Here is a 22,817-nt window from a genome sequence, read left to right as displayed (position 1 = left end):
TAACAGAAGATGTTTTTATCTTCAGTTAGATTAACAAAAACTCTTTCTAGAATTCTTACACCGACAGGATCGTTCGAAGACGTGTGCGAGTTAGGACAGGTGGTTTCATTCCGCAACGCTAGAGCTACAAACGGCAGGGCACACAAGGGTTGCCGGCCACGTGTTTCGCCGCATGAAATCGGCCGCAACCTTTTTCTCGCGGCTGGGCGCAGCAGCGCGACGCGTTTCTATATCATTTCACTATAAAAGAGAGTACGGTACGTGAGGCAGAAGTAGGGTTGCGCGGCAAGCGGGGGCGTTCGTTTGTGGAGAACACGCCGCGAGAGGGATAGGAGGAGGGATAGGGAAGCGAGCACGCCGATGGAGGGGCAGCCTCGTGTACGATACGAGTGGAGGGGTGGCAAGAGAGGGGTGGGGGTACGCTCTAGTCGAGCGGTAGCGGCAGGGAAGCGGCCAGGTAAGCAACGAGCGAACACTAGTGGGGCTGACTTGCGCGCCTTCGAGCCGTTGGGATACACACGGCAGCGGCAGCGGCACCGTCGTCGTATACTGTCGCGCTACGCGTGCTACGGTCGTGTCGTCGCACCGTCGTCGTCGCCGTTGACGTACCGCCGTCGCTGCGGAGCAGCGACCTGGGTGTTGCACCTCCGTCGTCGTCGGCCACGCGGCCGCCCGTACCTTGGTGTTCGCGGTCTCGCCGGCTTCTTCCCCCTTGCTCTCTCGCGCGGAAGAGAACGCGATCGCCTCGGAGGGTTGATCGCTCGCCGCGCGCGTCTAAGAGGGGCGCGCGTTCCCGCGTGTGTGTTTACCGGAGCATCGCGGAGCACGGCGGCGTACGTTACGTTTTACCCCCGCCAAGTGCCCGTTCGCCGTGCCGCTGACTCCTCGAGTGACGATAGAATATTGGCACGCTTCCAAAGCGCTTCTGGCGAAGCGGAGACGTACCGCCACCGGCGCTACCACGTTGCTACAACTGTCGCCCGTCGCCGGTCTTGAGGATACGATCGCGCGTCGCTCTTCACTCGGGGGTGGAAATCACGTCGGCGAACTGAGTGAGCCGCGCATGATCGACCGGAAGTTATTATTTGGGGATACGGGGTCGTGGTCTCGTGAAACGTGTCGCGATCACGCTGATTGATTAGCACCTATGCACGGCGAGCAGTGTCGCGTATCCAACAGTGCGATGTGGCGATGACTGCCTAGTTTCGGAGTATTTCGTTTTGGAGCACACGAGTTTTCGGAGTTTTCTCTCGTTGCCTTCTACTTCGCACGTTTTCGCAAACGAAATGGATATAGTGTGAAACGACTTTGTGTGAACGATCAAGTGCTGCCGATCGGTCTCGATCGGTCGGAAGGGATAGCAGGGGGTGTTTTGCGCCACGTGGGGGGGAGGCAAAGTGATAAAGGAACAGCGGCGTCGTTAGATGCGACGATTTTAAAAGCAGCTCCCGGAGGCCAGCCCGACGCAATGCGTCGACGCTGCTGACGCAAACGCGCCTGGATGCGTCTCACTCTTAACACGTGAGTGTCTTTTTTAAATAAAGGGAAACAGGGGGAAAAGGAAAACGCGAAAGGGTTCACGCGTTACGATCGTACGTCTGTCGGATCACCGTCCACGGATTTATCCCGCGAGGAGGCTGCCGGCCTCGTGTATTTCGATCGAGTCGCGCGCGAGTCGATCGAGTTAAGATGATTCCGAGGGGATTGGGTGGAAGGACGATCTCAGCATCTCCGCCACGTTACACCGACACTTGAGCATTGCTCGGTACCCGTACGTTGTTCTCTCCTCTCCACCCCTGCACGTCGCGATTCTCGCGAATCGTGTGCTCCGCTTTTGCGACGAATATATTTCCCGCGCTTGCAAAAAGGAGATTTCCTCCGTGAGTATAGTGCCCTGCGTGAATTGGTGCTGCGTGCGGTGTTTATTATTGTTGTTATTTGGTGGTAGTAAGTGGTCGCGAGTGCATATACGCGACGACGACGACGGTGGTGAATGATCCTGGCTCCGAGCTGACAAAGGTACTCGTACACGAATACTGGGATGACGTCCGCTTCGGATCACGCGGTTCCTTCACGATCTCGTCAATCCACGTCGTCTAACGCGGAAACAAATGTAAGTTTCCAGCCCGCGAGATCTCGTTGCGACGCATTTGGAAAATAACTTTGGATTTGTCCGTGAATGATCGCGCGCACCTTGGCGACGGGCAAACGATGAGGCGTGAGCTGAGAGCGGCTCGGTCGCTTATGAAACAAAATTTAAATATGTACAATTCAATAATTTAAAAAAAAACAATGATGTTATGTAGTATGATGGATTTTACTTCAAAATGACTTGCGTTATACATGAATGATGTATTTAGCATTCAATATGAAGGGTATTATGAACAAGCATATATAAATTTCTTATGTCTAAACATTTGTTTAACAAATGAACGCTCCTCTGCTCTTTAAAGTTCGTGGGGGAGAGGGGGGAAGTTTATCGTCAGTCAATGTGCGCGTGACCAGCGTAACTTAAAGGCCATTGCACGTAACAAAGATTTAGCCATGATCGTAAGGCCGTAAGAAAATTAACCAATCACAGTCGATTATTCTTCTCGCGCTCGAAAAATAATTGAGTGTGATTGGTCTATTTTCTTATGGCCTTACGATTACGACTAAAACTTTGTTACGTGCAATGGCCTTAGGACCGTCAATTTCTCGATCAAGTTGTAGTTGTAATCACGATATATACCACGGGTTTGTTTGAGATCGTCCATCCATTGAACTCTTTGCGATAATAACAACAATATATAGTAGAAATCTGCATTAAAATAGATTTTATTTGACCAAGAAATGTGTTGATTGCAAGACTTAACATAAAGCACACAAAAGGATCTTGCTTGAAATCGTTTGTGAAGTAGGATTTGTCCCCCAAGAAACCCAGTTTGAGACACGTTTCCTCGAAGCGACACCAGGTAGTAAAACGACAAACGGGCTTTGGCCTAAAAAAGCGCGTCGGTTTTAAAATGCAGTTATGATCAAATACGGCGAGAGACAAGTCGTACCTCGCGAGTATGACGGCGCTTGTATAACGGTATCCATTATGAACGCGACGTGTGCTATTGGGATAGTTTAAGGGCGAAGACAGACTTATCTCCTTCGGGTCCTTCTCTCCCCTATTCACATCGCAAAAGTGATCGATATTTTGTGATCGCAATTTGCGTTATAAATTATATATTTGCATTTCGATACATTTGAATGATATTGCATTTTAACAATTTTAATTTATAATGAAACGTTTAAAGACGGAAAACTTGGGTTCCATATTGAAGAGTATCACTTTTAATTTATTTGTGCTGCTGCTGGTACATAACGGTCCCGAACAGCGGTACTCAACCGAGCACGACGCGCGCAACCCTTTGCCACATTGGATCCGGCGATCCCTGCAGATGAGCGTAACCGAAGGGTCTTGACACGCTTTGCAGTCGATTAACGAAAAGCTATACCCTTTTCAAGCCAACGGTTACTCGTGCTAGGTGGAGAAATTCACGCGATGTCAGGTGTTTGCGACTTTATATATACCTACGTTGAATTGAATATTCCGTACTTCTCTTCAACTTATTTATTCTAATTTTATTCTTTGTACATAATTAGTAATAATTAAATTTTATTACATCTATATATCGAATTTTATTACGTTAACGATTTTTTCGCATAGCCGGTCGTCTTCGCAAAGATTTGCAAGTACTTACGTATTTAAGTGCGAATTAGTACGTTAATTAAGATGATATCCCATTTAAACAGTACTCGCGCTAGCCTCCGCTAATTCCTCAACGATTTAATCCTCGACACTTTTATCTTAAGTACTAAACATTTTTGAGATGTTAATCTAAGTCATCTCACGTGTGAACTCGTTTAAACGAACGGATTGAAAAATATCAACTGGACTTTCGAATCGTCAAGTGGGACACCACGACTTATCGGAGATCTGCGCGAATAGGTTTCGATTTCGTTGGCGACACACTGTCGCGATGGATCGTTTCGTTCTTTAGATCGAGCCCGCTCACAATATACATAGAAGATCGACGGCCGTTCCGCTTTTGAGCGGATAAACACTCAATCCGTGGAATTTCCGCTTCGATGATTATTATCAGAAGACGAGCTGTCAGCGAGAAAATCAGTCGGCAAATGCGCGATAACGGAGCATATTTCAGATAAGGAAAACGCGCAATTAAAATACTTTTCGGATGAGCCCCACGTGAGGCAACGGCACTCTGTGCTTCCACGTCCTCTTCTTTCTGACCTTTATTTTCCGCTCTCTTCTTCTCTTCTTCTCTTCTTCTTTTCTTCTTCTCTTCTCTTCTTCTATCGCTATACCTCGTATTCGGTTGTTGGTAATCAATTAAAGCTATTCCCTATCAATGATGAATTGACTTTCAATTGTGCGTCGCGAGCGTTCTTCTTTGTTTCGCGAGATCGTATAGATCTTGCGCACAGAGCTATTATCTACAGTTCGATTTATTCTGCCGCGGTTGCCGATCCCTATAATCACCGGCACGTTTTCAATATTTCGTTCGCGGGTAACGGAGCGCGCGCGTGCAGGCTGGCGTAACGCGGGTCATTCATTTGCGTTGTATGGGAGTCAGTCTAAATTGTAGGGAATTATCTCCCGCCTCTCGGTATGAGGTGACAGCATTCGTTGCGCCGTACGGTCACAAGTGTGTGGTTCTTGGACCTTTCACGATTCATTGGGTTTTATCGTATTTTCCTGTAATGGTCAGTAGGCGACTTTTGTGCGCGCACCTTGCTCTATCGGGCAGACAGAGATGAGTTTTGAACAGATGAGTAGCGACGATTGACCAGGATATAGTTAGATTTCTTCACTGAGTTTCTCTTGGACTTTAATTTCCGATTTTCTCGCAACGACGACTTCAATATTTTATTATCAATTAGACCCAGTTGCACTAGTGATGCACTGTTAAAATTAGATGTTTTATGCCTTTTAGGAACGAAATGATGTAACGATGGTTATCGCCCGATCAAAGATTAACATTTACATCTTACGAGAAAGAATTCTTGCGAATTCTTTCTCGTGCAGTAACCAATTGATGTCCATCGAATGGAGCATGACGCTGGGTAACGAAGCACGATCTACGCCACGATGTGCAAACATTGTAAATCCCCGGCGACGCATGTGCTAACATGAATAATAAGCGAACATAAGAAAGATTTTAGCGGTTATGGGGCCGGTGGATGCACATAATGCACTTTGGTTCACGCTCAGGTCTCATTAAAGGAATGCGTGACGCGAGCATTTTAGATCTGCTCGTACCGTTTTTCCACGTAAAGCACTTTTAAAGTACACTTACGAACTCAAGTATCACGCACAAAATTGCGCTAACATACGTGCAAATGTAGTTTCTTTTACATAAACGTAAACATTACAGGCTTCAAGATATTATTTTGTAGAGGGAACATAGTTGAATACAATTTTACGATAATTATGTAAATTGTTGTTAACTTTTATTAATGAATTTGTTATGTGAATATTGCCGCTTGTAATAAACAGAAAAGTATTTGGAGAGAATATTAAGAGTAGAAATATATTTAAAAATAATTTTGATTTAAATTTTGACTTGTAGAAAGATGCATTTATGGAATTATTATATTAATGAGTTGAAAAGAGCAACTGGTGGAACGTAAAAGTGGTATTATCGCGTTCGTTATTGTTATTGATGTCGATTGCACTGAATAATATACCGAATAGTGTCGATATACATATGGACGCGGAGACAATCCAATCAGGGAAAACAAGGTCGCGGTAATGATATTATCTGTCTTGTGTCACAGTTTGATATCGAATATTGCGACAAGGTTTCATTGAACAAATGGGTATATCCACAAATATAAAATGTTCTTGAGATTTCTATTCGTTTGATACTAAAAATGAATTCGTAGAAGTCATTCAAGTCCGAGCCTTTACATAGAACGGAACTCGTTTATGCGTCTTTGATTGAGCACAGATAAAAAGAATAATAAACAAAAAAATGACCGAGTTTCGCGATTGTTTTGGTATATTGCCATTGATATCCTAAAAGCAAGATACTTGTCTAGGTAATCAGCGATTTTGCTAATTGAAATCAGATATGCTGTGAGCAAAAATGATCATTAAAACAACACACAAGTATGCATTAAATGCGTATCTCGAATCATTTGGTAAGACTATCATTTTGTAGACCTTGCACTTGATATAACTTTTGGGCAAATACCTTATTACTATCAGTATACTCTACAAATGGATTTTTTTGGTATGCAATGGAAGAATGAATCGCTAATCGCATATTTAATTGATTAATTAAATATGCATAATTAACATTATGCATATTTTGTAACGAATATTTTATGATTGTAACAGTATCTAATTTTGAAATATCATGAAGTATTTCGATTGCGTTAACTTCCAACGAAAGATCCATTACCATTATCGATACTATCGTACTTGAACGAGGGACGAACAGTCCGACGTCTCTAAGCAAGGTAGTTAACGACCAAGAGAATGAACGTGATTTTCCCAACAGCCTCTTATTGGTAATTTGGTCAATTACTAGGTACGATAACGTGCTAAGTAAAGGCACTCGTTTACAAGCAGAATTGCTCTGCGCCTATGGCAGGTGCATAGCCCAGTATCTTCGATTCGTTTATCTATTCTGAAGCAATAAACATGTAGATATATTTACAAGGTTTAAGCTTTCACTTAATAATGTTGATGCCATCGTTTTGTTTTCAAAAAGAATTTTTAAAAGCATTCTCTGTTTTTTTTTTTTAATGACATGATTTATATCTTGTTACATTTTTACTTGACCTCCTACGTCTTAAATACATTACAAAGATTTCCTTTACTCATTAGAAATACGATGTCTATAAAGTTTATTAATTATTGTATAGATTTTTCTTTACAATGTGTGTCATAACTTTCACAAATTTTAAAAACGCCATAGCTAATCAGACGCCGATGCATTTTTTAAATAATTGATATGATGTTTTAACATCGCTGTCCTTGGAACGACGAGGGTCCGAACAGCGGCTTAACGTCGTGGAAATCACCCGCGATCGTGAACTGGCGGGCCCGACCGCACGACAAACACGGCATGAATGTAATCTAACGCCGCGTGTATCGCGTGCGGTATACACAAGTCCGGTACTTACTCTCCCCGTACACGCGTAAGTACTCGCTCTCTCAGTTCGCACGGGGAATTGCTTGGGCGCCTGGACAGAGAATCGAACACGTACATAAGCCCGCCGTGTACGACCTGCGATAACACGTGTTACGGCTTGCATCGGAATCGATATTTAAAAGAAATAGCACTCGCGGATAGTCACGCCGTGCGAAGCCGCGTTTTATATCATATACAAAAGACACCGAGACCAGAAATATTTTTGCTGTCTTTATATCGCGGGATGTTTGTCGCAATCTTTACGTTGAACGTTAACACAAATCATTATACTTCTTTTTTCCCTCGCTAATTAGCGACTTCAATCTTTTTATAAATTTGTATTTGATAGACCAATTTTATTAATAAATCTTTAAGATTCTCCTCACATAATTATTTTCAAATAATGAACTTTAAAAAAGATAAGCATAAAAAGGAATAATGTTATTTGAAAATTTAGATCTTATTGGATAAGATGGATGGACGTTAAGAATTCTCTTTATTTGGCAAAAGAGAGTTCCAAAAGTATCTTTCTCTGATCGCTTATTAATGCGTTCGCCCAGCGTGAAGATTGCGAAGAGGCACGCTGCTTCCAAGAACCGTATAGACGGTACATAGGCGATCATGCGTGGCAGTTAATTTGTTCGTGCTTCGTGCGTGACAGTCGGCGCCAGGCCCCTCGTCGGCCGGATTGAGTTCTAAGCTCGAGGCGAAGATCGAGAGCGCCCCCGCCATGGTCTGGCACGGCACGGAGGCGGCCGAACGCTACCATTGCTACCAGGTAGTGGTGGGCCGAAGCAATGCGCTGGCTCAGGACATTTCTGCATCCGGTGTACGTTACGGGACATAAGTCGAACGGGTGTTAGGTGACGCCTAATCCCTCGGAATTGCGTGTTCGCCCCAAGCAAGAGCACGGTTTTCTCGCGGAAGGAGAGACACGGAGCTCCGCTCTTTCTCGGCAGCGAGAGAGAATGTTCCTGCTTTTCTTAGATTACGCGAGCGGTTGGCTACCTGAGCGGTATACGTCTATATCTCGTATACGTAAAGATACTCCGCTTCCGTATACCCGCGTTACGAGCCGCGCTCTGTGAATATCTATGATTATACTATTTGCTGTTAATGACTAAAAGGTAAACGAAAAATTATATTATTAAATTGATAATAAATGATTATCATCACCAGTATATGTGCAATATCTAATTAAAAGCTATATACGATAATTAATTAAACCACAATAACACGTTGAGTCTTATTTTCTAAGAAAATATAATTATATTATAGGGATATATTGTTTAATATACAATATGAGTTTTAGTGGCTTTCTCCATCCTTCACGTTTATTCAGAATACTCCACACGTGTTACATTCTCTTCAATTATTTCTTACCTTTGTGACGTATTAGAGAATCGATAAGCTTAATATATGCACGAATAATTTTTTGATTATTCTGTCCCATAAACCTGTATTTTATTTTACCATCTTTCACTTTCCAAATGACTTGGTAAATCGATCGCGGTCGCTCATGACGTATTTATTTGAGGCATTCAACCGCGATTGAATTTGCACCCGGGTGACAAAGTGTAAAGCCCACCATTATCGAAGGAGGAAGTAAATCGCGTGGACCGAAATATCTATAAAGTCGTAAGAATGATCGATGGCCGCGGCCGAATCCAGTCGACGGTCCATATACGCCGCGGCCGGGTAAGAGATTCGACATCCTTCGATTGCGACACACGTTCAATGAGGCTTTTCAACGGCAATAATTGCGACGACAGAATCATCCTCTCATACGACATATGCCATGTACAAAGCACACGCGACGCTGGCACGTCTCCGCGTTTTACTTTTTATTTTTTCTTATTACTATATCTCGGCTCGTATAAGATTCAAGTATTCGACCCAGGAGACAGCCATTGCTGACGGTCGTTAACCGAACGAGCGGGCTGCGCATCGAGATCGGGTTATTGCACCTTTAATGTGCGCCTCCCTGGGAAATATCCAAGATTCGGAAGAAGCGTATGGACCGCCACGCGCGCATTCATTTACACGCGCGCGCGCGCGCGCACTAGCACACAAAAGAGGCCCCGCATGCATATTCCGTTGCCACCCTCGCGAGATAATGGAGTCTTCTCTGCCTACGCGTTCCCGCTTATTGTTCTTTGATACGTGACAGAAAAATACTTAAAACTCATAATCGATTATTCCACGTGGCACCGCCCGGCGGCTCGTGCCTCAGGACATTATAGCTTAATCAAAGGAACTCTGCCTCTTCGTTGGAGGTTGATTTGCCGTTGAACCTTTTAATTTCTCTTCCGATGACATTATTACTGTAAAAAATATATTTTTATATTCTGCAAAATTTTTCATATTGCTCATTTATGTACGAGTAACAAGTTTGGTTTTTACGGATTTCGTGACATGGGTGAGCCTTTAACATTTAATTTAAGTAATCTATCTTTTTATCGTGAGAATAAATTCGATTATTAAACTAAAAAATTTCCATTTTAACGTACAGAATGTATTAAAAGTACATAAGTTATGAATATTGTAGATAATATTTTAACGTTCTTCTATTAATTATTCAAATTCTTACATAGAGTGTTCTATTAAACGTTGACGATGATTTGTTACGACACAAAAAATTGTTTACACACGCATCGGCATATCTAATAAGCTTGCTTTAGAACGTTTGTAACGTATACGGCAATTACTTGAAATCGTCGCTTACACGATAATTTTAATGGGATCACGAATATTCGACCGATACCGATATCGAAACGGTTCGGAGTCACGAGACGGACGGGTGTTCGAATCAGGAATCCGGTCGGTCGAGAAGACGAGCAGTGTAATGAGGATCATTTCGTCGCTCTAATAAATCAACTCTTTCGTTTTGCGCTGCGTGGATGCGCAGGCACGTACGGGGACCTCGGGAACTTAATCGCTCGCACGTGAGGGATGAATAGGGATGCTTACGATATCTTGACACTACATCGATCCTATATTATGTGCAAGGTCTAATTATGAAGTTACTTTACATTGATAATTAAAGGGCCTTGGCGAATTGAGTATCGAGCGAGTGGATAAAATCTTGTGCAGTTAATTTTAGATAAGCCTTTTAACTGAAATTTAATTTAGTTAATCTCTTTAGTTACTTTATCATGGAGATATTTAATAATAATAAAATTATGAAGTTGCGAAAAATGATAACGCTTAATGAAATTTTATCGAGGATATAAGTTCTCGTAATATTTTTTGTTTGGCTTGGAAATTATCGAGTGATATTTGTATTAGTACTCGATAGTGAATCAGTATTGATCGAATTTAAATATTCTTATGGCTAAACCACATCTTTTCGAGGGAGAGGAAGTTTTTAAGAGATTTCAGACTCGGCCCTTTCGATCGGCCGTATAACTTGTCATACGTTTTGCGTAATCACCTGTGCAACATGCTCGAGAGCTTTTTTTTAGCCTTTTACGTTGCTTTGTTCCCGTCCACCTGCTCTGGCGCTGGCCATATCAAGCCGGGCTCATCTCTCCGGTTAAAATCAACATAGTTAGTGACAAGGCGGGATGAAAGCGAGATGTTGGGCGTCGTTCGTCACGGATCAACGTAAATGATATCAGGCGGTGAGGCTGCACGACGGCGATTTCCAGTTTGCGTATTACCGAACTGGCACGACGGACGTCTGTTCGCGCTCGTTCGCGCGAAGCACGGGAACTAGGGATAAAAGGGTCAACGATCGTAATTGCCGGGCGCGGGGCTCCAATTAAAAAGTCAATCAGCCCGTTTCTTGGATGTGATGATCCGTTAGGCGAACGAGAGGTAGAGAAGAATTTCATGTCGACGCGTAAGACGCGAGAAACCTAAATAGTATTTTGGAATTATTTTCAGTCATTTCCATTTATAGCAATTCAATATTTTTGTTATACGTTAATACATCGTGCTAACATTATACTTGCGCCGCGATAGTTGGGCACTGCGTGCTTACAACAAGATAATCTCAACGCTGTAAATCTTGATGATGACATTTGCATGGATGATTTATGGCTACGCCTATAAATTCTTTCGTTGTTTTACTAACCGGCCACGATTAACTGGCCGAGCAATTCGTGATGAGTTTGAATTCCATTTCGGCTCGTCGCAATAACGAGCTAGAGTGCTCGTAAAAGGATTCGTCCGTTCTTGGATAGGCTGTGCGCAACCCTCCTTGAAGCGGGCGGTATAAACTTCGGGACAGCTGTGTGTGCCCTCCAAAACGGCGTAAATCTCCCTCTGTTTCTCGTGCCCCTTCTACTTCGGTTGGTATCGTTAATGAGCGTGTAAATCACAATGAATGGCCAAGTAGCACGAATAAGACGGGGGTGAGGGCTACGAATCGTCCGGATTTAATCGACCACCATGCGCGTGGACATAAGGGTAGACGACACGAGAGTCGTCGGCCCCCATATCCTCGTTACCAGATCTGACGTCACTGGGTCTCTGGAGCTACCTAATGAGCGTCTTGGTGTAGGGGCTGCCCCGGCGGTAATTAACTTTTCTACCGTGGCTAGGATAGCGCGTCACGGCCGATGACAGGTACGAGGATGAAATAGAGAGGCAGGACGAGCTGAGATTAGCGGTTAATTCGATGACGTTGAACGCTGTAAAACTATCATCGCCTCACTCTCGCCGGCGAAATGTTGCGAGCGTCTTTTTTTAAACAGTATATCTATTTTGTAATTGAAAGAGCAGTGGACGAGAGCAAATTGACTTAAGTATTACGGATTTTTATAAGTTGAAGCTATATCATGATGGTGTAGTCTACTATTACATATAAATTGTTTAATCTAGTATCATTGAAAATTATTATTTGTATTATTAAATTATTATTAATGAGGAATTAGAGGAAAAGAGAAAGTATAACGGGTATCTCATATATAGCTTTCTTGAAAATGTAAAACGCGTTTTTATTTGACTTTATTTGAAATTCTTTCATTCTTTAACCTGGTTCTCCGCAAACTTTCTTTTTGCCTGATCGAACGTGTGTCTACGCCGTGCACGAAGCGATGTTACTTGCATGCTACCTGGTAGCGTAGCCAACTGTTCTTTCGACGAGCGATATTTTGCAGTTAGAGACTATACTCTACTCGTGGAGTGTCGTCCGGCATTAAAGTTCGCTCACGTATTATTCTCTCGTCCCCTTGCTTCTCTTCATCGAGGGGGAACATCGAGGGGGAACTGCCTAGTCGGGTTATAACAATCTTCCATTATTGAGAGCCTTGTTTACAAATCGAACTCGACGAGTTGATCGTGCGCGCCCAACCCACCCCAGAACTCCCCGAGTGCAACGGTCATCGACTTTAGTTTAGGGTATTGCCCCCCCCCCCCCGGCCCCCCCCCCCCCCCCCGCGTACCGTCATCGCGCTAACCCCCTCGAATCAGGTCCAGGGGAGACTTCGAGTTTTCTCAAGTTTTCGGGCGCCACTGCCACCACCGCCACCCGACAAACTTTATTCCGCTGACTTGTCGTGAGACCAGTGCGTCTTGTTTTGTCCGCGTTTTCCACCAGTTCGCCCTCCCGGTCGGACGTCGAACCCGGTACCCTGTCATGTAACTTCCAAGGGGAATGGTGCCGGGAGCTGAAGAAGCTAGTCTTTGCCGTTGCGACGTAAGAGAAGGGAAACGCCTCGGTACGTTCGGATCTTATGCTCGGACAATTTTATTCGTTCATGCAAATGTCGGCATTACATACCGCGTTTACCTCAAAAGCGAGCAACCTACGTTTTCAGGTCGAAAGCATACGTTACAGAAGTCGCCGTGAATGCTTGTGAAAAGTTCTATTCAATAGATTATAGAAGGAGGCCGAATATATCTTTGCGATATCCTCTCTGGCAGACTATGCTCTGGCCCAAAAAGTGTTTAAAGCAGATATTATTAATGATATTTTACTTTCAATTTATTATTTTCCCATTTTGTCAAACTTACTATTTTCCTATGTCTTATTATTTATTATACAATTACGATACAGGAGTCAGGACAAATAGATTTTACTGCATGAAGATTAAGAGAGCATATTCTGTCATAAAATATATTATCATTATTTTCATTGTAAATGTCAAATTTGATTCAAACTTTATCGAATAAAGTAACAATATTACCGTCGAGCGCCATAGATGTTTCAATATTTCCGATATTTCTCGCACCTAAGTACGCTCACCATATTCCGCTATCGCTGGCTACCATGCAGACGGATAATAAGCATACCGACTTAGATATGGTACATATACGCGTTGCATGCTACTGCATCGAACGTGGAAGCAGTAAAGCAGCTGAATAAGGGTGAGGAGCATGCGGTGACTCGAACACGAGCTTATATCGCGAATCGTCTCGGCTTGTAATACGATATGAGGGCGATAACGACCTGAATGCGTTATCGTCCTTCCTCGACGAACGCGAATGCGCGTATTGCGTCGGTCACTTGCACTAAGGCTGTGTCGCGTGTGTATGGCGCGCGACGTCGTGGGTAGGATCTCTCGCTCTCGTGATTGAGACAGAATGGTACGTCTATGAGTAAGGCTCGTTGGGACGGGTCAGTGATCGCGAGACTAAATATTTAGAAGATGATCGATGTCATCGCTCTTTCCGCTTGTATTATCGAGAATCATATCTCAGCTGGTCGGAAAGGAGGTGTGGTTACTCTTTTCATAGATTATTTCATTGAATTATTAACACTAGAGGAGCGCTGACTCATTTGACGCACCTAGATCGCAGCGATCCTTTTTAGATAAGACGTCCTGTAGGCAGGCTTAGCGTCGCTAAAATTAGAAGCATAAAGTGGAAAATCGTAAACGCAAACCGAGTAGAAGATGCAAATGCCATGTTGCAATTTTAGCAATTTATTACTAGCCAGGGTGGTTGCCTTTACTTTTTATTGCTAATTTTCCCACGAAGTATTTGTATAAAACAAACGCAAATCGCAAAATACGAAATTTATTGCGACAGTTTTTACGATGAGAGTATTACGTAATATATGTGAATATCTTATCGCAATATCAATACGCGATATGTGAAATGCTAGAATCAATCGGAAACTGTGTATCTCATTAGATAAAACATATTCAATCAACATCATTAAATACCAACGACTAATTGTTAGTCATCGGTCACCTTTCGCCTTTTCTCGTTTTCTCGGTTTTTTTTTTTATACATTTAAGTTGCATTGTACGGGAAAGTCTGTTCAGATTTTACATGTATTATTGGATTACTTCGGCAATCAGTATTAAGTACAGTGTTTTATGTAGCATAATTGGTACGCGACTGAATCTACATGTATAGAAATCATGGCTTTACATCCTTTAAGATAGGCCGAGAGATCGGGACGCCGCGGAGACCAAACAGTGGTGTTTCTGCCGCAGATATCGACTTTCAGTGACGACGACCCCGTGGAGACTCCTGAAAAATTCATGAGCTCACGTCTGTTCGATTGCCCGGCTCTTTCCACAATTTTCCACCCGTTTCTCGAACGGATATCTTATCCCCGTTGTCGTGCTTGACTAATTTTACATGGCGACATGAAACAGCGAATTAAAATAATAAAGTGCTCGGTAATCGTGCGCGTAGTCTTGCTGTCTGCTCCATTTTGTGGCGTTACGAAACGAGTTGATACGGAGAAAACATTTGATTTTGCATAACCGCCGCTTAAATGCAACGATATAGCGTGCGACAGCAAATATTATGATCAGAATAGATAACGCCACTACTGGCACACATCCGGTAATATTTTACGAGTATGAGATGACATCATGAAGATTGTTGAATCATTTTCTTATAGCAAACAACTCCTTTGCACAAATTTGTTCTACAATTAACTAAACCTATATTGTTTTCCATTAAACGAAGGATGAAATTTATACAAGGATATGTTATGTTGGCGTTGTTCGATTCTCATGGTGACGTATATATGGCGGTTGATAGGATATAACGCGTGGTGAAATATCTCTCCATTATACAATACTTCCATGAACGAGCCACTCTGTGAATAGATCATAATATATGGTAAACGTCACATAATGTGCACGTAAAGTCGGTTTCCCCGAAGCCCGGGCACAACTTCGCCCTGCACCTAGTACGACGTAACAGTCGGTCTACGGCATGCTTATAGGGAAGGAAGATACGATCGAAGTGTCGGCCGGGTCTCGGAAACTCGCGGACACTCGACATGCACGGTCGTCTCTTTTGAGAGTGCTTCATGGCATTCTTCGTGGGAAAACCAAACAAACATCTTCACTTCACGACGCGGGCGGCCTGGATGTTTAGCCACGAAGTGCCCGTGGAAGTATCTACCGCGCGTCATTGACTACGCATAGTGGCCTACGTGCGACACGATTCTGCGTGAAGGAATTGACATTCTGACAAGATTTGATGAGAAAATACTTGTCGAATGCATATAGATGTACGACAGATGACTGTTTTTCAAGAGTATCGTGCTAATTTCAAGACACGAAAGGATTGCTACATAATCTTGTAGATTACCCTTTGCTCGCCGCGCGTACAAACTGTGTGGATAAATCATTTAGAGTGATGACGCATATAGTTACATTCGGTGAAGAGATTAATAAACATGCTTTGAGAAAATATTCCCATCTAATCGGTGTGTTAATGGATGCGTATTATTCAGGAAGAGAGAAAAAGAACGAAAAAAACATCGGCTACTTAAGCGGTCGAGTTCGCGCGGTCTTAGAAACGTAAATGTTATGGTTGCTATTTTCGCTGTCAAGAATCTGTATTTTTTTCGCTGATTTAACTTATCATCGTGACTCGATCGTCGGATGATTTCTCATTCCTATGAAATGTAACTATCTATAAAAATAAAGCTTTTTAATTTTGCTCAAGTTGGTATATATCTGCAACACAAGTAATTGTTGAAGTTGAAATACTTTAGATAACAGCTTGGTCTGACGCATCGATATTGATGATTACATCTTCTGAGACTATTCCAATTCAAGGAATTGCTTGAAATCACAGTGAGAATTAAGAGGAATTTTATATTAATTTACTCTTTGTTAGTTGTCTTTTTACTGTACTTATTGGATCAATTGGATCAATATCTAGATAACTCACAGAACATATGAGTAGATTATTTCAATGCTCGGACGTCGCGAGATTAGTCACAAGTTTCAGATCAACGACTCACCTTTGTCGGAAAACGTATCTTGACATCGTGGAACGTAATCTCATATAGAGTCGTGTGTACAGTTACGTTCGTGAGACAGTTAATAATCACGCTCCGGCCGGTGCAGGTTCAGCGAGAGAGGAGCCGGCTAATCGCCCCGTTAATAGACGAATATACTGCGCGAGGCGGAGAAGAGGAAAATAAAACGCGAAGACGTTAGCTAGTTAAGCCGTTGAGTTTGTCGGCGTCGTCGTAAGAGTACCGGGTCTTTAAAACGACTTTACACTACCTATACGTCGTCTATACGTCATTACCGAGACCACCTACAACGAGATCTCCCTCGTAGCAGCTCGCGCGTAGCAGACGTGCCTCGCAAATTCGAGGTTTTGTTCGAGGCCCATTCGCGGCCCTTGCCGTTCGGCAGGCCCTAATAGCCCGATCGATTAGACTCGAGAGAAAGAGGCTCGCGCGCCGGATCACGCCTAATGGGCTGTTATTTTGCGCTGACCGCAACGCAATTACACATTCAATCAGAGAATCATCGTTCTCGGGTTTATGTATCGGCACTGTAATCATAGTGTTGCACCGTCGGCGAAAATCATTGTACCGATACGGCAATGCAATCTATTATAAGCGTTACACTGTCGTGAATTTTATGAATGTGTGCATGTCAATTAAAATACTGAACGCTAAATTTTAGGATGTAAGATCCTTCAATGACAAGACATTGTTAGTTTGTATAGTGATATATTTTTTATTGCATTTTTTACATCGCGATTTTGATTTTTTTTTTATGTACATTGTGAATTAATTAAATTTGTATAATCCATTTTAGCATTACTGAGCTATTGCAAATAAATGAGGTCTTGATTAATAACGTGATTTAGGGTTTGTAGGTCGGTGCAACTGCATATGTGGTACACAAAGAGACGAGGAACGTATCGTTTCCTGGTAATGAACTTGTTTAAGAATTGCTAAGGCGCACGACTAATATTTGCACGTCAATTTGTACATGGATTCGTGGCCGAGGTGTTTATGCATTTTCGTTCTCTACTTTTAAGCATGAGGCTTCCACGACATACGTATATAGGTAAGACAGATCGCGAATTATTCAGAGCAGAAGCTGCAGCTGGCAAATCGGGGTGGACGGACAAAGGGGCAGTAAATACGTTAGGAAATATATGACGGCGATTAAATATGTTAATAACATAACGGTATACGACCAAAGGAGCGCTTCCGTGACGCAACGTCTTGTTTTGTCGTGAGATTTATTATGCCTCAGCATGGTTTTCGCTTGTAGGAAATATATCGTGGCTACTTCAGCTTATTGTTAATAATGCAGCGGGATAAAGAGCGAAGTGTGGGCAGCGCATACCTATCATAACAGTATCGTGGAACATAGCGGGTGTACCAATGTTATGGCTGGGCAGTTTATAGCCTTAATCTGGGTCAGATACCGAGACTTCGTTACTTGCTACAAAACAACCCCTCAGATCGTGCATTGTTCCTGTTAGGTTCTTAAAATTAATCGACACAGCCAGAGAATTGCAAATTTTCTTGTAGAAATAATGCTTCTAAATATTTGTATAAATTATTTAATTTAGAGACTATTGAAAATTGATTGTTTTTTTTTGTATGAAAAACACACATACACACAACATATGATGACATAAATTTAACTACTTATAAGGATGAGCTGGAAGATATGCAAAAACATCCGACGTTTATATCTCTGCATAATCTTTGCACAGATTGTGCAGTCAGCAATTTCACTGTTAAGTACATTTAGAAATTGAACTTCTCGAACGCAGGTGCGATTTGATGCGTGAATGGCGGCGCTTTGCAAGGTGACACTCTGTTTACGGTTGCGATTGGATGAAACCCGATCAATCAACCACTCGGATTACCGTGTACTTATCTCACCTGCAGTCTTAAAGTTATAAAATGCTGCGGATATAACAGCATCTTAGACGAGCATCGAGCGAGTTAAGTTGAGTCTCTTCTATCAACAGAAAGCTTTACGACCGTCTCATTTCGCGGATTTATGATTTTCCGGATCGTTATGTAACTATTATAAGATAGTTTCCGCTGGATATACTAGCGTGCACAATTAACGTCTCGATTGCAGTGCCGGTAGTGTATTTACGATAATGTTCGATCCGTGATAATCCGTGAAATTACGAGCGCGACGACCTAGATCGATACTGCACTGTATTAATCATCTCATGCGGACAAGTCGACGTCCAAAATGATTGTAATTGCCGTGTATTTTCCGCCGATCGTATCTCGCACATCTTACGAGCCAATATTTATGACGGTATTATGTTTGGAATGTTAATGCCGCCATCGATTCCTTACTCTTATTCGTCTTGCTTTGCCGCGTCGTCCGATTTTCGAAAAGACACATCCACGGCTACATCACGTCCGGACGAAATTATGTGAATGGCTGTCTTCCGAACGCAAATCGATTTTCTTAATCTCTCGTGCCGCGTATACTTTCTCGAGAGCACCGAAGGTATACGAGCAGTTCCATTATCGTAAAGAGTGTCCTACCGCCGATATCGAAAACTAAACTCGACGGCAGTTTGTAAAATCCGTCAGTGCGCCTTTTAACGGTGATATTTAAGTACCGAGTGTAAATCTCGATTAAGGCGTACGGATGATAGGGACGGCGGTTATTTGCGCAAGACGCACTTCATTCTTTCGCGGGCGATCGCGCGTCCTGATACATTTTGTCGACCTTGCGGTCATGTACTCAGATTTCCCAACGAAATCACCGAGCCATTTTTGTCCTTAGCGTCAAGCTGGTTCCCTTGGCAGAGAAACTTAATGTCTCCTTAATGGCCGCGATAAAGTGGAGTTATATACGTTTGGTGCCAGTATAACGTACTACACGTATGCACGACGGTACGTTGGTACGTGTACGTGTGCACGCACATAATGTGCGCTCGATAGCGTCGAAGTAGATTCATCTGCCGACCGAAAGGCAAAGGACGCGGTTGACAATAATTGCTGTTCAAGATAGAGAGGTAATGGTGGATATACGAGCGATTAAATTCCGAATATCAAGGAGTACCTCCCTTGAGGCTTTTCTTTCGAAGCTTCTTGGCCTGGCTCGTTCCCTTCAAGCCTCACCAGTATATCTGGCAAGAGTTTCGTTTCTATTAAAAGGCATCTCTCGATATCCTCGATTCTTTTTTTTTTTTTTTAATTTTAATTCTATTCTAATCCGAGAAGAATAACGTTTCTCATCTATTCTGTTTCATTATTCTATATCATTAAGTGCATATGCATGCTTTATTTTGTGCAATATGTTAACTATTATGAAATTTAATTATCAATTCCCTTTACGTTAAAACATTATAGTGGAGAACTTAATTTTTTTAACTTTATATAAGAATTTTAAATAATCTCTCGAGAACATCATATCAAAATATAAAAAATATAAAAAAAATGATAATATTTGATTTGTGTTGATACATGTGTTAGAAGTTTTATCTAGAGCAGATTTAGTATCGAAGATAAAGATGTTTCAAAACTTATGTCATTTCACACCGAAATATGTAATATATTATATACATCATCTATTTTACGTTAGGAACTTGAGTATCCTGCCTGCACTTAGAGAATTACCGATTGAGAGATCAACGACCGGATGAGATGTTTGGCTGTAAACAAACAACTTGCGACAAGAATCTGCTCACATTTTATTTTGTTTCAATCGCACTGCGTCATGTCACTAATAAATTGAGGAAAAAAATGTTTGCTGCATTATAATTCTCGTTTGTCCCGCAACGATGATATTAATGATAGGATTATGCGTGTAATTGTGAGATATTAGATATATAAATAGATTTCATAATCTATATTGCGCTTATATAACACAGACAATCAAGAATCGTGTCAAGTCCAAAACACATTGAGATATTTCGTATTTTCCCTCTGCATACATACTAATATCGCATCTGATTTTCGATAGCTACTCGTGCATGAGTACAAGTGCTAATGCAAATACTCTACATTTTTTTCCGAGGATCACGTGGTAGATACTCATACAGAAACGTATGTCGATACATTATCGCGAGATTAGATTATCGCCATGCCATGGCGCCAATATATTGGATAGCAAAACACGAAACTAAGACAAATGACTGAAACGATAAATGTGGCGGTTCTTTTGTAACATTGGCGAAGTTTCGATCGATTTGTTTCGTAAAATTTCTGCGTTCTTTGCTGCCCGCAGTTCTTGCATTAGATTTAAGACCTATCGGAAGTGATGTAAAACTAAATAATACAAATAATATGGCAAATTTAATAATAAAGTGTATATAATGATAAATGAAAAATATGAGTGATATAATTGAACAAAATTGAACGCGTCTTTAGTTTCTTACAGTTGCTTTGTGTCTGACAAAATAAAGTTTATTATTGGAACTTATTCTCTTGATGACGATAATAAAATTTGAAGTGGTAGCTTAAGTCGAGTTAAGAATATATCGCATGTAAGAATAGTTCGCATTTTTGTCTTTTGAAATTGTCTGCTTACACGAGTAGATATAATAGCTTTTGATCTCTCACGTAATCAATCGAAGCGATAACCAACAATACAGTTAGACAACAGATCTAAGTAAATTGCCAAGAGATTACGCTCTTCGAAGCTAATAAAAAGCAGCATTTTGGAAATTGACCAATTCCACGGAAGAGAAAGAAGTACTCTGTGCTGCTCGACCGACCGAAGAAAAATGTGCTTGTAGCGTTGCATTGTATCGCCATTCGTTTAATTTTCCATTACAGCGAGAATTTTCCAAATGTGAGTAGTTTCCGTTTTCAATTGAATCTTTAGATTTTATCAAAACGAAATTACAAAATCTCGTTCTCAAACGATACTATGATCTAAGTATATGTGAATACAAAATCATATTTTATCTACCCGAAATTACTTAAAAATCGTTGATATATTATAAAGCCCTTTGTAATCTTTCTACGCGGTCGAATAACTCTAAGTAAGTAAGAATTAGCAAATATTGATGACATTTTTGCGAGCGACACACAAATGTGACCGACATTTTCTCATTCGCTCCAATTTGTAAGCATTAATGTGGTCAAGGGGAATCACAGCCGGGGGAGCCCATAGAGATTCCCAATAGTCGGACTGGCGTGGCATAAAAACGACGGTACACGGCGGCTTCCTATCGACGGAGTGCTCTCACGTATATAGCTGTCGCCGGACGGCAAATATTTTTGGCGCCAACTTTTTCCGCAAAGGCCTGTTAGCATTGCGCGAAGGCCTGCGAGGCTGGCCGCGTGCGTGCGTGCCGTGCTCGAGCGCGGTGATTATTGACCGAAGGCATTATCGACGAGCATACGTATAATACGCGGCCCGACGCGACTCGCAGCGACTATGAGCGATCGACCGGCTCTCCATTCAGGAAGACGCTCGACCTGGCCCTCCAGGCTAAATAATCGGCGACGTCGTTTATCTTTGAAACTGGCACCGATTCGTGCCGCCTGCACGCGCGAATAAATTTGTATGTAAATGCACAAGAAGCATCGAGAAAGGGAAAGAGAAAGGGAGAGCGAGACCAATCCACGTGACGCGATCACCAATTTGTGATTAGAAAGATAAGATTTTACTTTGTTTCCAAGTTTTTTAATATTTAGATTTAAATTTTTGGAAATCACTCTCTGCGTAGAATACATTTTTTTGACGACCAATTGAAAAAAAAATTACAACTTAATATGAATTTAGCGAGATGTGTAAAATGTGTATAAACAGCATTAGAACTTGATACAGTACGTTTCGTATTGCGAATCAGTTGGTCGGGATAAAAAATCAGCATTCTCTTTGTTATCGTTACAAAGAATGCGATTCTTATCAGAAGCGCGCGATGTCGGTTCATACGTTTGATCGCCGTTTTATCGTCTTATCGCACGGTGGTAGACGATTCGTGCCACACGCACGATCGAACTAATAATAGTTGCGATAATAGTAATAATATATAATACAACTTTATGGCGCGAACGAACGAGATAGTGCGCAAATAGATATCGGATAAAAAAGCGCGTTTATCGTACGATCCGCACGACACGCTTTACCATTTTTTAAATTACTCATATAGTCAACTGTGGTTCTATTATTGGCAAGATAGAAATTTTTAATTTTTAAATAGTGCGATAAAACTTATATTCCAAACTTAATAAAATCTTTGAAACGATTATCGAATTCTCTAGAGTGATATTTTCAAGTTTAGTCTTGACTTTCCGCTTAATTTTGTATGGTATATTCGTTCACAGTTCCTGTTTTGTCATCAAGTTTATACTTCTGATCCATGATTGCTAAAAATTCTAGTAAGCCATGTACGGTCGGTGGAAAACCAAATTACTTAGTTATATAAGAAGCCTTCTCGATCTTTGAAGTCCAAGAAACTCTCGCTCGATACTTCGTTATTCCGGACTTGTTTTCCTTGCCATTGCAC

At 41.9% G+C, this 22,817-nt stretch overlaps 1 protein-coding gene across 6 annotated transcripts in view; it reads left to right on the top strand.

The window, feature by feature from the left end:
* LOC112464506 (fibroblast growth factor 18-like) overlaps positions 1-22,817 on the top strand; it is a 131,129-nt gene that overhangs the window by 71,656 nt on the left and 36,656 nt on the right. The window contains exon 1 of one of the 6 annotated variants that reach the window (XM_025031531.1): positions 491-1,521. The exons of 4 other annotated variants lie outside the window; for them this stretch is intronic. In XM_025031531.1, coding sequence (XP_024887299.1) covers positions 1,502-1,521 — 20 coding nt within the window. In that variant the 5' untranslated portion in view covers positions 491-1,501. Of the gene's footprint in view, positions 1-490; positions 1,522-2,029; positions 2,114-22,817 lie in introns of those variants that run through there. One more of the 6 variants, XM_025031556.1, reaches the window with a different exon arrangement.

This window comes from Temnothorax curvispinosus, unplaced genomic scaffold, assembly GCF_003070985.1.
Source record: "Temnothorax curvispinosus isolate PA1 unplaced genomic scaffold, ASM307098v1 QBEX01001498.1, whole genome shotgun sequence".
Taxonomy (NCBI): Eukaryota; Metazoa; Arthropoda; class Insecta; order Hymenoptera; family Formicidae; genus Temnothorax; species Temnothorax curvispinosus.
Note: the sequence above shows the minus strand (reverse complement) of the source record. Positions and strands in the feature narration are given on the sequence as shown.